General features: G+C 42.3%; 1 protein-coding gene across 1 annotated transcript; it reads left to right on the top strand.

Moving 5' to 3' along the window:
- Positions 1-7,161: 7,161 nt before the first annotated feature.
- On the top strand, positions 7,162-12,935 carry tac1 (tachykinin precursor 1). The gene is made up of 5 exons (XM_019857331.1): positions 7,162-7,693; positions 8,429-8,531; positions 8,634-8,657; positions 10,033-10,089; positions 12,761-12,935. Exons 1-5 carry the CDS (start codon positions 7,577-7,579, stop codon positions 12,805-12,807), a joined length of 348 nt encoding a protein of 115 aa, XP_019712890.1. The 5' UTR covers positions 7,162-7,576; the 3' UTR covers positions 12,808-12,935.
- The last annotated feature ends 1,860 nt before the right edge of the window (positions 12,936-14,795 follow it).

The following is a 14,795-nucleotide window of genomic DNA, read 5'->3' on the forward strand; positions in this document are numbered from 1 at the left end:
AAAAGAAAATGCTTTTCAGATGCAAATAAATGGCACTCTTAATAATTAGACCTCGTCCTCATCATTTGAGAGGTTCGACCTCATTTTTGCTTCGGTTACAGAAACAGAATGTTTAAAAAAACAACAGAGGCCACTGTATAAATACGGTCACACTTTTTTTTCCTGGACTGCTTGTCCTCATCACGCTCACGGTTGAACTGTAACCCATCCCAACTGACTTTTGCGGAGAGTTGGGAAATTTCAGAGTACAGTGGTACAACTACTTACGAACATCTCTTCATACGAAATGTTCAAGTTACGAAACGTCTCAACAGGAAAATATTGCCTCTTGTTACGAAAGAAATTTCAAGATACAAAAGGTAAAAATACAGTATGGGCTGGTAGTCAGAGTTCCGAGTTTCATGAACGTAACATACTTATAGTTGCTCTGCCATTGACTATTACTGAGCATCTTCCTGGCATCCCATTGGCTAAGAGGGACCTCTACCATATTTTATGTGTGTAAATAGATATGTGTTTATGCAGCATCCTCGTCATTCGCCCCTCGAGCTATGAGATGTTCCGATAGTTTTACGTAAATGTGAATCACCCAGAAAAAGTGATCGCTCACTCTGCTGATGTTTGGCTTGGACATTTTCGAAGGAATGTTAAAAGCCGACAAAAGCAAATGTCCTTGGATCAGTTCTTGACAAAACGCCAGGCAAAAACCACTTCTGAGAGAGAACGTGCTCAAGAGGGCAAAAAAAAAAAAACTGATGAGAACGCAGTTACAAGTTAAATGGCCATCATTTTTATTCTTTATTCCATTCTTTGATTTTTACATTTTGCACAACTCTCATTTATTGTGCAATAATCTAATTGTAACATGTATTTGTTACATATTTTGATGCATTTTAATGCAACAGAACACATTTATGTCTGAATTTGGAGGGTGGGGTGGGTGGGGGGGCTCTTAACGGATTAGGGCATTTACATGGAAAACACGTCTCTACTTACAACATTTTCTAGGGAAGAAATTTCTTCCAGAACCAATTAATTTCGTAAGTAGAGATACCACTGTACAGTATTTTCCACACTAAAAGGCGCACTGGATTATGAGGCACAACTTCAATGAATGGCCTATTTTGTCATTTTGTTCATACATTGAGCGCACTGCATTATAAGACGCAATCTACAATGCATCCGCTAGATGGAGCTTCGCTCAAGGAAACGCCAACAGAACGATCAGATGTCAGTATAACTTCTTTTAATAAAGCAGCGACACAGTTCACTGAACCAACAGCAAGTTATAACATTGACTCGCTAACATTGAACTCTCTTGCCGCTGCTCTATTTCCATGTTCAACTGCGTAACCGATCGCCTTAAGTTTGAACTCTGCGTTGTCAGCATGTCTCAAGCAAGGAGCCATTTTGGGGTCGAAATATTACCGTAATGACCTGTTAGAGGAATCCATGGGCGAAATTGTATCATGTTTAAAGTCTCATTTGATCTGGGCACGTCGAAGCATCTGGGTGCGTTATCAGCACCCCCAAATTCCTTTTCAGAAGGTGCCGGCCATTTGGGCTGGGGGCTGTTGCAGCCCACACCACAATCAACACATCAAAGCGGGTGGGCAATCAGAGGAGATCAGATCCGGTCACAAAGGGGGAGCGAGTAATTTGGGAACAGCGGTCGAACAACAAAAGACGATTTGAGAACACCCGTCGCGCCCAGGCGACATTTGTCATCCGCAAAGTCCGCGATATGTTGATACAGTGTAGACCAGACCGAAAGGCGCCAACGTGCCGGTGGTTCAAAGCTCATACCCAGGTAACCAATCACTACCGAGGGGCCGGACCAGGGGTACGGTATGCAAATATCGGGGGCAATGTTTTTCTTGTAATTTGCATATGTCACAAATAAATGTTCGAACTCGAGGAGGGGGGGCTCTGAGCGTGATCACGGAGCAACTAAACCGTCGTTCGCTCTCAGAGATCCGCTTCCGTCGATATTGAAGACAATTTTCCTGTGTGCCGAGTCGTTTCTTTAATTTTGTCCGAGAAAATCTCTGACATGACCATATACAAGACGCGTCGGATTTTAAGGCACACTGTAAGCTTTTAAGAAAAGGGAAGGCTTTTAGGTGCGCCTTTTAGTGCGGAAAATATGGTAATAATAATATTTTAGGTCACATGTTCACATCACAACAAGCTTTCCTTCTTATGAACGTAGCAGAGCGCCAACAGAAAGAAATCTTTCAGCCGTAGGACAGTACTGGAAACACAAGGGGGGAATCACACAAGAATTGTGTGAGACTTGAAAACAGAGGACCACACTGCAATAAATTCAGCTCTTTGTAAGTTTTGGAAATGAACTTTTGCACGCAAGAAAATTAGGTCAAACAAAAGCAAATAATGAGGTATCCTTTTCAAGATGGCGCCGTAGTTGGCAGCCGTCGGCAAGAGATCTTCAAGACCTTTGCTCTTTGTTGTTTTTGTCTTTTGTTTTTTCATATGGTGTTTGTTGTCCTTCGTGTGGACACGATGTGGACTGTTTTTCAGCGTTATGGCCACGACATTAGTCGAAGGAGAAGAATCTGTGCTTGATGGGTGCGCCTTCTCGGCAGCACGTGTGTACCAGTACTGATTTTTTATTTCGGCGACGAATGTTTAGAAATGCTTCTCTCGGCCCTCCACGTTCCCATTCTTTGCCAGTACCCTCGGTGAATTGTCCATGAAATGCCGATTTTTTTTTTTTTTCTTAACAACAGCCACAACTTAGCATCCATGTGTCGCAGGCTGTGACGCAAATCTTCGTTGACCGAAATGTTGAAATTTTTAATTTATTTAAAATAAAAAATATATTTCCCTCCCCCCATCTTTTTCCATTTCAAACATTTTTGAAAAAGCCCCAGGGAGCTAAAGAGCCGACCCCCGCACTGTACAAATGAAGATGTAAAAAAAAATATGTATTGTGCCTTGAAATATCATCTGTGAAGAAGCTTACATACTGTCGCAAATCTATCCATCCATTGTTTACGCTGCTCAGCCTATTCAGGGTTGTATGAGTGAGCCTCTCCCAGCTGACTTGGGTCAGTCAATCATAGGGCATACATTCCCACTCGCATTCACACTGTCATTGAGTGAGAATTGAACCCACGATGGCGTCAGTCGGGCAAGTGTCTCACGACACCATCAGTCTCTCTGCAGTAAATCTAATTCAAAGATTTCTGCTTTTAATTTACAATGTCATATGACAAGTAAGGCCACGCATTCAAGGTGAAAGACTTGTTGGAAGCTGGAAATTGCATGCTGGTGACATAAATTTGCTCTTGTTATAATTGAATGAATGCTGAGAAAGAATTTACACTGGCAGTGTCAGTTGTAGTGTGCAGTGAAATAAGACATGTTTGTGCCCAGAAAATAAATGAGATGCAATCCAATTTGGTACCTCATCGGAGAGTGAGCAACAAATCTCAAAAAAAGTCACTTGAATGGATTGTGCGAAAGTGGCTACTCATGGCGGGTGAGCATTCATCAAGCTCAGGTATAAACTAGGTTTAATCTAAATTGTCCCTAAGTGGGAGTGTGAGCGCGGATGGTTTTTCGTCTCTATGTGCCCTGCGATTGGCTGGCAAGCGGTGCAGGGTGTCCCCCGCCCACTGCCCGAAGACAGCTGGAATTGGCTCCAACATGGCCTGCGACCCTTGTGAGGATCAGCGGATCAGAAAATGGATGGATAGATGTACGTACACATAACCAGTAAAGGTAACTTAAAGCTCTCCTTGTTCCCAATTGTTTGCATCATTTGTTGACTATTACTAAAGGTGGAACTCTGGTCCTGCATCATGCAGAGACGTGTCTCTAATTTTTTGGGCTAACCATATTTAGTTGCTACAGTGAAACTCTTCTACAACGAAATCATGTTTGCAGCAAGAAATTTTTCACAACAGGGGGTTTTTCACTGTAGCAAATTTGATCTCAGATGTAAACACGCACGCACGCACGCACGCGCGCGCGTGCGCGCACGCACACACGCACACACGCACGCATCCGAGCTCTTCTTGTCGAAGCTGCTTGACATCCAATGGTCCGTTTTTGTAGCCATTACTTACTTCCTGGACTACTGCGCATGTGTAAACCAGTGTGGTGGTTGCTGTTGCCGTTTCCGAACGAAGCAGTAGAGGTCGCTGTTGGATTAGACTTCGTTGTAGTGAATCTCGTCGCGAGGCAAGAGCAGAGAAAAAGATTTCATATAACGCAACGGGGGGGGGGGGGCGTTTTATGGGGGGCAGGAGACCCGGAATGGGGTTAATGCATTAAGATTTTTTCACATAAGGGGGTATTTTCACCCATGTAGGTTTCGTTGTAGAGGAGTTTCACTGTATTGTTAAGCTTAGCTTAAGACAAGCACAGGACCCACAATGAACTCAGTACTGGTTTATTATCAGGGCAAAGGGACAGGAGGCAAGAACCAAAGGCAGTCAGAGGAACCAAACCAAGGTGTTCGGGGAAGGCTGAGCATCAAAAGTGGGCAGCAGAAAGTATGGCAAGGAAGGGAGCTGACAAAGTGGCAACAGGTGGATCTTCAGACTGTCTTTCATGCCACAGAGGAGGAGAGTGTGGCTGATGAGGCGAAGACTGGCAGGTGTGTAGGTGACGCAGGTGCAATGATTGCGGAGATGCCCGTCGCACACACTGAATTAAGGGGAAGGTCACAAAAACACAGCAGAGGGAGGGGCTGCACAGTGGAACACGGAGGACAGACATTTGATACCCAATCATGGCATCCACTTGTTCCCAGTTAGAATGTTCACCTGTGGGATGTTCCAAACAGGTGGTTGATGAGCATTCCTCAACATTCTCAGTCTTTTTTGCCACCCGTCCCAGCTTTATTGGAACGTCTTGCATCCATAAAATTCTGAGTTTGTGATTATTTGCTCAAAACCATAAAGTTTATCAGCTGGAAGATGAAATGTCTGTCTGTGTCATGTTCCGTCTTGATTGTGTTCCAGCTCCAGCTGGAGTGAAGGGTGTTTCCCTCCAGCAGGTGCACCTGTGCCTCATTTGGTAATCAAGTCTAGCCTTGGATTTAAGGACACTGACTTCTGCTACGCTTTGTCGGATTATTGACCTTGCTCGCTGTTGTGCTTCAAGTGTGATTTTCTCGACCTCTCGCGACCATTCATAGTCACTCTCGTTTTGTTCGTAGGTCCTTGTTTGTCAGTATTTTTGTTGTTCTGGTTTTCCTCTTCATCTTTGTGTTAATGGACTTTTGGACATTTCGTTTGAGTATTCTCTGTGTTCTATTGCCTTTGCAAGCGCTTTTGGTTTCATGCATTAATTTTCCTGACACCTTGTGACCAGCGATTTCAGTTCATGCTTTGTCGGTGCGATTTTCTTCAATAAATATTTTTGTCATCCCACTTGGTCTGAGCTTTTTTTGTGGGGGGGGAATCCGAACACACCCTCGAACAGTCTATTTGTGTATTTGAGTAAATAAAGGTTGAACATGTTTTGCAAATCGCTGTACAGTATTCTGTTTTTTCTTTATGTTAAACACCATGTCCCATTGTGACAGGGCCAGTAAAAAACATGGAGATACAGTACTTCGTGTACTGCATTATAACTACACCAAATCTGTGAAATGATAAACACCTGACATTTTCTTTTACTATATCCTCCATTCTCAAAGGGTGGAACAAAAAATTTCATGTGTTCCCTGACTTCAATAATTCATGTGGCAATGCCTCTTTGAAATTAAACCACGCCTTTGACTCTCCCTTTTTTTCTCTTGAGGTCCATGGGGAAGTAAGCATTTTTAGAGTTGAAGAAACTTTTTAGTATTTTAATACGTTGTCGTGCCATATAATTTGTGTAGGGGTACGCTGTATCAATATAATTGGCTTTGCGATTGCAAAAAACGCAACCGCCACAAGAAATCCTGCTGTGCATCATCAATACTTTTAAACACGACGCTGTCGGACGCCACCGGCCAACACCAACTTAATTGGAATTGGATTTGTATTTTAAATGTTTTACTGGACTCACATTAGACTCAGGAATTCATACTCATATTTTCAAGTCACACTCTGTGTTGCGCGCCCCACAGTGAAGGGAAGGAAAGATGTGTGTGTGTGTGTGTGTGTGTGTGTGTGTGTGTGTGTGTGTGTGTGTGTGTGTGAAAGTGGTGCGCAGAGTGCTGCGGGGCAGTGCCTTGCTCAAGGGCACCTCAAATTATGTAACCGCAAAGCGGACTAGTATCACTCCAACGACCCGTTGCATTTTGGTTCAAAGCGGGACTCTAAACTGTGACCCTCCAGTTCTAAATCCAAGGTCCTTTCAGATAAACTATTGGCACTCTCGCATGTGGGAAAGGATAGGCACAGTCTCAGATGCACTTTTAAGCCATTTCAAAAAACAAGACACTCACAAAAAAAAAAAAAAAAAAGCTGCTGTTGTCTACAGCTCTCACCCACACGCTCACCTGGCCAATATCACACATCCCACCCCACCAGAATGTGTTTCTTTGGACAGCTGCACACGGCATGATGCTTCTGAACCCGATTTGGACCGGACCACTGCAAAAAAAAAAAAAAAAAAAAAAAAAAAAAGACAATTGTATTTTTTACCCCATAGGTGTTTTGATCAATTGTTTATAGCATGTAAATAGATAACAATTCTTTTTAAAATGGCATTGCATTGTCTCTATATTGCGGAATTTTAATTTCTGCTGATGGGTTTGGAACTCATCGCACTTTATATCAACAGGTTTTCACTGTGGAAACATTTAAAACGTTTTTAAAAAATGCATATGTCCCCACGCATGTACAAATAAAACATTCAGTCATGTATTTGTTGCTAAATCGATTTGGATAGTGGAGGAAGAGGCAAACGTTGATGACGAGGAATCCCAAAGCAGAACGCCGCAGGCAGGAGGACAGAGAAGAAACTTGGAAAGGTTTATTCCAAAATCACTTTCGACGGAAAGAGAATAAATAAATAAACACAAAAACTCAAATTGTAAAGTGAATAGGATGAGCACAGAGGACAGAGTCAGATATACACGGAAAGAGACAATCGTGACAAATTAAGCACACACAAGCAACAAGTAAGGGGGGGGGGGGATAAATGCGACATGAACATTTGATATACAATATCACAGTCAGTGATTGATTATCCACGTTATTTGACTTCCGAAAATGAGTTTGTCACGATGCAAATGAAAACGAAGCCCAGTCACCATAATTGGCTTGACTGACAGCCAAAAGCGAACACGTGGCTTTCTCCTGACTGGTTGCGAAGATTCCGACCACCGTAACAGAATTACAAAGCAGAGCCCAGGCTTATATAGAAGGCTGATATTTGCGGAGGGCTCACGAAACGAGGAGACAAATCCCCGAAGGTCCAGTGCGGCAAGCGTGTGAAGACTCAACATGGACCAGTGAGGAAGACGCAGTCCCCCCGCAGTCACATCGCGGCTTCAGCTTCGAACCTTTTCCCCCCCGTCTCCTTTTCCATAAAAGCCATACAAGTGTAGTTAAATTCTATATCACGGTCGTTGAACAGACTAACATCGGAAAGCGAGTTTGGCATCATGACCTTGCGTCTCTTCCCACTTTTGATGCTTTTCATCGCCGCGACCCAAGTTTTTGGCGAGGAGAACACCCTTCAAGAAAACGATGATTACTGGACCAACGACAACCACATTCAGGTAGTCAATTTTCGCTTCAATATCAATGTTTTCTCCATATAAAAGCTTCACATGCTTATTTCACGGCACTTGTCGTAATTGGACGAAGAAACGATTCGCCAAAACAGACACAAATGTTTGATACGAAATAAACAAGGTGGACTGTGAGTTCCCATTAATATGTCACACGTCCATTTGTGTGTACAGTATTATGTATCGACGAAATAGTTAATTAAAGACACTACACACAAGAATTTGATGTTAAGATACAGACACAGGGGTCCACATGTATTTAGTTATTCGCTCCTCAACAAGAAAGGAAATGTGTACACTTCCCAAATGAAAACGGAGACCACCCCTTTCTTGCCCACCTCCGAAAAAAAGTACAAAAAAAAAGTGATAACAATCAAGCGTAGTTGGATACCCTTTATCCCTACTCAATGTTCGAGTCGGTGCGGCATATCATGGATTGATATGAATTGCACGTCTGGTGTTTGACTTTGTGAACTGGAGCGATGCCAAGCTGAGGCCATTCTTTTAATCAATTAGCCGACAATAAATCGTTACAAGACATTTCAGTCCACTCTCTCGGTCTCAGACCATCTCAGTCTATCACATTAAGGCATACAGGAGAGCCAAAATCCCCCAAATTATGCTTAGTATTGTTGTTATTATTCAGAATAAAATTATACTTTATTTGGATATGAATATAATATATTCAGCTTTCCGAGGAATTTATTATTTTGCCCTTCACAGGACAACTGGATGTCCAGTGACCCCTTCAGAGAAATACTTTTGAGGAGGACAAGAAAGCCACGGCCGCATCAGTTTATCGGCCTGATGGGGAAGCGCTCAATGGGTAACCATTTTCAACGAGACGCTTTTTAGTTGTTTGCAGTCTGACACTGATAACGTTTCCCTCTTTTTTTTCCTTTTTTTTTTTATTTTTTTTTAACCAAAGCAAAGACAGAGATACGACGCAAAAGTAAGTACCGGACATCAGAAGTAAGAAAAAAAAAAACGAATCTAAATATTATTCAGTAAATATTTGCACTCCCTGACCAAAACTCTTCCAATTAGACGAGTGAGTGATGTGTTTTATTTTGTTTTATTTCCCCACCTGTGACTCTCTGAAGTGAAGTTGCTTGTAGAAATGATGAAGTCTCATATTCCATCTATGAGCCGTAAAAGTCTTTTCAAAATTATTTGTGGCAGTATGCACATCATGCCAAAATGGACAGAATATCAAATGGGTCGGGATGGGGCACCCCCATGGAGGCAAACAGCACGACAATGTTCATCCATTTGTTGCAGCTGTGTTTTATTTAGCAGAAACAGTATTTCGACTATGATTATTTAACATGTGGTGAGCTTTGCTTTTCTGTCCATGATGCCACTATTTGCTTCTTGTTCTGTTAAAAGTTTGCGAATTTAGGAAAATAAGCCGAGATACATCCCACCATGCAGGGAATTTAAAAAAAAACATCTCCATATTTACAAAATAGGGAATACACAAGTAAAAATACAAAGCAAAATAGTAACAGTAAAGTGGGAAATATTTTGCATCTATTAGTTATGAACCCTTTCGCGGAAAGCGGTCACTGCAGTGGACAGCTTGGATATTTTTGGGAAACATTAAAAATGAAACTCAAAAATATTTGACAATCAGCAAACATTTTCAGGAGACATTTATTCACGGCAGTTGGGAATGGTCAACAAGCTGGGATTGATTGACAGCAACCGCCAATTTTGGTCTGCCTCGCCTTCTTCTCTTTTGAACTTGCTTGAATGCATTCATTTGTCTATTTGAGTTGTGGCGTGTTTCTGTGTGATAAAGAGGAAAGAGATGAGTTGTGCGGAGGGCAAAAAATGAAGAACAAGGCAAGGATTTGTCACTGTTTTTGAGAAAATTAGCAGCCCCCACATTAATTAACACAGTTTGGAGAGAGTCTTATTAACAAATGCAAAGGAATTATAAAACTGTCACACTGTACATCCATCCATTTTCCATTACACTAATACATTTTTTTATATGTTGACAAATGATTTCATTACATAAGATACAAAGGGACAACATTTCATTCTTTCATTTTAACCCTTTCTTGGACGGCGGTCACTGCAGTGGACAGCTTATCATGTTGTCAGGTTGCAGGGTGCATGAAAGGGTAAAATAGAAGATTTAAGTTGCCAATGGCATTTGTAATATTTGTGACCTTCATCTTCAGCAGTGCATCCAGTGAATGTCAATTTGGAGTCAGTGTTGTCGTATTTTGTAAAGCAAATAATAGTTATTTGTGCGAGGCGAAACAGCCATGTAAAATAATGGTAGTCAATACAATAGTATATTATTGTTGTGAAAGGGCATAAAGTCAACTCTTTTGTTGGGTTGATGGGGAAAAGAAACCAAGAAGATCCAGGTAAATCGTTGCGCCGATAGCACAGAGTGCTAACACCTGTTTCTGAGCCAATGTGAAATTGAGCATCCAATATGAAATTGTGGATCCATGCCCATATTTAGGCAGTAGAAGAAATACACAGAGGTTCAGAAATGTAAACATACCAGATTTTTTTTTAAATGAAAAAGATGAGAAAAGAGCTGCCAACATATATAAACAGTTTGAAAAATGTGTCTGTAGATCCATATTTGTAAAACGATGTCAAGAACATTACTGTGTGAGTTATTGCAGTATATGATGTGATAGGATAAAAATAATTCGACATATTGCTCAATCGTACAGCATAATTATTAATCTATAGTCACAACCATTAACAAATTATGGCTTCAAAGTTTGATATTTTTGAAAAAAAAATTATATAAATATGAATTTTTTCTAGAACTAATTTCGTTAGAGGTTCCACTGTGTGTGTGTGTGTGTGTGTGTGTGTGTGTGTGTGTGTGTGTGTGTGTGTGTGTGTGTGTGTGTAATTTTTATGTCAATATAAAGAGGGGTACATTCATGTTGATGTGCAAGGCGATTGAAAGATATGAAAACATAATAGAATCTTAAAAAGAACTCTCTCGGGAGCCAGTGAAGGGATGCCACAGTCGGAGTTACATGCTCCCTGTCAAGAGGCGAGCAGCAGCATTCTGGACCAGCTGGAGATGCTTCATGGAGGATTGGCTGACTCCAAAGTAGAGCGCATTACAGTCATCCAGCCGAGATGTGACAAAGGCACGAATTACTGTTTCAAACTATCGAGTGATGTTTTTAATGAACGTGGTAGACGTTTTTTTTTAAATCGTTTATAATATTATTAAATGTACATTACAAGTAATGAAGTTATTCAATTAATTGCCCCTAAAATGTTAACTTTTTACTGCCACAAATGGCGTGCATCTGAAGCATCTTTTTAATTAGATTCATGTTCATATCAGTGACACTAAAAGTCTTTAGATGATTCACAGGTAGGCAGAGTTTGACAATGTTTACCTTGCAAATGACAAGCTATGGCCCTGGGCTGAGCCAGCGACATTGCCAGCTGGCTGTCATAACCAAAGTGGGATTAGGGGTTGAAAAAAGCAGCTCCTCCTGTACCTGGGAGAAATCAAGTGTATTGCATGACAAATTGACAATCAACACTTTGTATGTACAGCACAACGTGCTAATATGCTTCAATTTTGGAAATTGTGCATCCATGCCCATTTTTAGGCAGTAGAAGAAATACACAGAGGTTCAAAAATGAGCTGCCAACCTATATAAACAGTTTGAAAAATGTGTCTGTAGATCCAACACATGCATGCTCCAAAGCAACATTTCCCGGGCTGTTACATCCACATTCTGAATAAGATGGTTGATTTTGCATACGCGCTCAACTTGTGTGAACATTTTTACACATTTATTAGTGGATAACGCTCATTACCTCATTATCTTCTACTGTGGAAAGACCATGATGACATCAAGGCAAAATCATGATATCCTGAGTATTTTGTTTAATGACTCCCAGTCGTACTTCTCCCACTACTACTATTGCTAGTTTGTTTTTCTTTAGAGTCTGTGAGACAAAACCTTCTCGCGGTGGACGGGTTTGTGGGTCCCAATGATCCTCCCCGGCGCTAAGTTGACTGAGGCACTATGCCCTTGGCAGGGTCACCCATGGCAAAAAGTCGTAGGTGATGCACTTCCGTCCAGAGAAAGCACGGCTCAAAAGAACCCTTATGATGAGTGTAAAATTTGGACCTTGGTCACCTGGGCCCCCATCTTGAGCCAGACTTGAAGGTGGTAGTCACTGGCGAGCGCCTGGTGGCGGGCCCTGCACACATGGGGCCCAGCCAGGCACAGCCCGAAAAGGCAACGTGGGTCCCCTTCACATGGGCTCCCTACCTGTGGGAGGGGCCAAGGGGGTCAGGTGCATCGTGAGCTGGGCGTGGCCAAAGACGGGGACCATGGTGCTCGGATCCCCGGCTACAGAAGGTAGCTCGAGGGACATGGAATTTCACCACTCTGGCAGTGTTAGGCAGACAAGTTCCGAAAAAGCTCGTCTTCCTCCTCCTTAGGGTCAGGAGACAGGTCCTCCCTTTTATTTGTGCCTATGCACCGAACAGCAGCTTTTTGGAGTCCTTGGAGAGTGTGCTCACAAGCGCTCGCCCGGGGGACTCCCTCGTTTTGCTGGGGGACCTCAGTGCTCACGTGTGCAATGATAATGAGACCGAGAAGGGCCTGATTGGTGAGTGGTGTTTTGTTACTCAACTTCTGTGTGCATCACGGGTTGTCCATAATGAACACCATGTTCAAACATAAGGGTCACTGTTCGAAACTCGATTAACGGGACAAATGCACTCTCAAACCACATGGTAATCATACAGGCTAATCTTATAAATCATGAAATAATTTGGTCTTTGTTGTCCTCGGTCGGGAAGGGGTAACATCTGGGCGAACATCTATTTTTGTGGGTACCAGGGCTAACTCAATAAGGTTTCTTGAAGTATCAACTTTTTACTATAGAAAAGCAAAAAGCAAAAAGCAAAAAAAAAAAAAAAATCAAATGACATTTGTTGATTGTTGGTAATGGAACTGTACTGTTCAGGCCACCTTGCAAGTATATCAATCTATGTTTTGTGGCTTCCTGTTTATTCAATGTCTCCTGCAGATTCTTATGAATGGAGCACAATACAGATGTACGACAAGCGACGCTAAAACTCCGCATCTGCCCGTTTCCCATCTTGGCATTCCTCATCTGTGACGGGGCTCTCTACTATGTTTGTTTTATTTTGTAGATGTTCATTGCTGTTCATCAAATAAAAGACTTCTGTTTCCATGTTTCAGTCGTGGCAATGTTATTCCTGCGTAGATATCGCTGTTGTCGGCTGAATCCTCACAACTCCAAAACCGTCACTTTTCAAGAAAGCAAAACAAACCCCAAAAAATCAATCGAGACATAAAATGCAGTTTCAAAATGCCAATTTCATTTATTAAGGCCCTCCCCAAATAATGCCCCCTCCCCCTTGTTAAATCACAAAGTAACTGTGACTAATAACAGTTTTGGGAAGACTGAGTTCAATTTCACAGGCAACACCCTAGCACCACATTTGTTGAATTAAGAAATCACACAAATAGAATCAGTCACATAAAGTGAAGTAAGCCACAAGATCTCAAGAAACAAACATGTCATGCCACGGTCCGAAGAAATTCAAGTAGAAATTAGAACAAAAGTTCAAAGTTACAAAGCCATTTCCAAGACTCTGGGACTTCAGCAAATCACCGTCAGAGCCATTATCCACAAATGGAGAAAACTGGGAACAGTGGTAATCATTCCCAGGGGTGGTCGACCAGCTAAAATTACTCCAAGAGTGCAACGACGACTCATCTAGGAGGTTGCAAAAGAACCTCCAACAACCTGCAAAGAGCTCCCGACCTCGCTGGCTTCAGTCCAGGTCAGGGTTCATGACTCTACCATAAGAAAGACACAGGCCAAAAATGGCGCCCATGGGAGAGTTCCCAGGGGAAAACCACAGCTGCCCAAAAAGAACACAAAGGCTGGTCTCACATTTGCCAAAAGACATCTTGATGATCCTGAAGACTTTTGGAAAAACACTCTGTGGACAGATGAGTCAAAAATGTAATTTGGAAGATGTACAGGCTCTTACAACGGGTTTAGAAAGGGCACAACATTTGATAAAACGGCCATGATGCCAACAGTGAAGCATGGTGGTGGAAGTGTGATGGTGTGTGGCTATTTGCTTCTTCAGGACCAGGACCAGGACAAGTTCCTGTGATTGATGGGACAATGAATTCTGCTGTCTCCCAAAAAATCCTGAAGGAGAACATCCGACAATCAGTTTGCACCCTCAATCCCAAGCGCTCTTGAATCATGCAGCATGGCGACCATCCGAAACACCAGCATGTCCATCTCTGAATGGCTTAAAAAAATAATACTGGTAATAATTAAGGTTTTGGAGTGGCCTCTATAGCATGTTTTCTTTTTGCCACTCACTGCTTTGACGTTGTCGGATGAGCACGACCTGAACGTCCAGATTGCCCTTGCATTGGATATAGCAGGTGTATCCAATTCAAATCCACATACAAGGAGACCAGGGTCAAATTTGGAAATAAATAAATAGGGATTGTACTTTTGACACAGACATGAAAAAAAATGTGATTTGTCACATAGGGGCATTTAAAAAGTCCTACCGCTTGTTCTCTAGTTATTACTCATATCTTGTTAATAGGTTATCACAGCCTTCCTCAACTGGCGGACCGCGATCCACGACCGGACCGTCGACCTCCTCTGTCCGGACCGCCGACCTCCTCTGTCCGGACCTCCTCTGTCCGGACCCTCGGCAAATTGTATAAAATAATAATTTATAAAGTGATTTTTAAGTTATACATTTTATCTTTGTGGACTATAATCTGCGCATTACCGCGATCGCTTTGACTAACTGGAGACCCGGGTGGGCAGGGCATGTCGGCGATAACGACGCGCTGATTGGCTCCTCTGAACTTAAGATGTGCCCATACATAAGCGTCAGCATATACGATGCGCTGATTGGCTCCTCTGAACTTAAGGTGTGCCCATACATAAGCGTCAGCACGCGTCTATCCCAATACACATGCATTCAAAATGGCTGATTGGGTCAAGAAACAGACGCATGTGCGAAGCCACAGTGTGCTACTGCTCACAGCTT

This window comes from Hippocampus comes, unplaced genomic scaffold, assembly GCF_001891065.2.
Source record: "Hippocampus comes isolate QL1 unplaced genomic scaffold, H_comes_QL1_v1.1 scaffold73, whole genome shotgun sequence".
Classification (NCBI taxonomy): Eukaryota; Metazoa; Chordata; class Actinopteri; order Syngnathiformes; family Syngnathidae; genus Hippocampus; species Hippocampus comes.

Coding starts and splice junctions, on each gene's coding strand:
- tac1 (XM_019857331.1), top strand. CDS start 7,577: ATGACCTTGCGTCTCTTCCCACTTTTGATGCTTTTCATCGCCGCGACC. Junction 8,532..8,633: donor GATGGGGAAGCGCTCAATGG/GTAACCATTTTC, acceptor TTTTAACCAAAG/CAAAGACAGAGATACGACGC. Junction 10,090..12,760: donor AAGAAACCAAGAAGATCCAG/GTAAATCGTTGC, acceptor TGTCTCCTGCAG/ATTCTTATGAATGGAGCACA.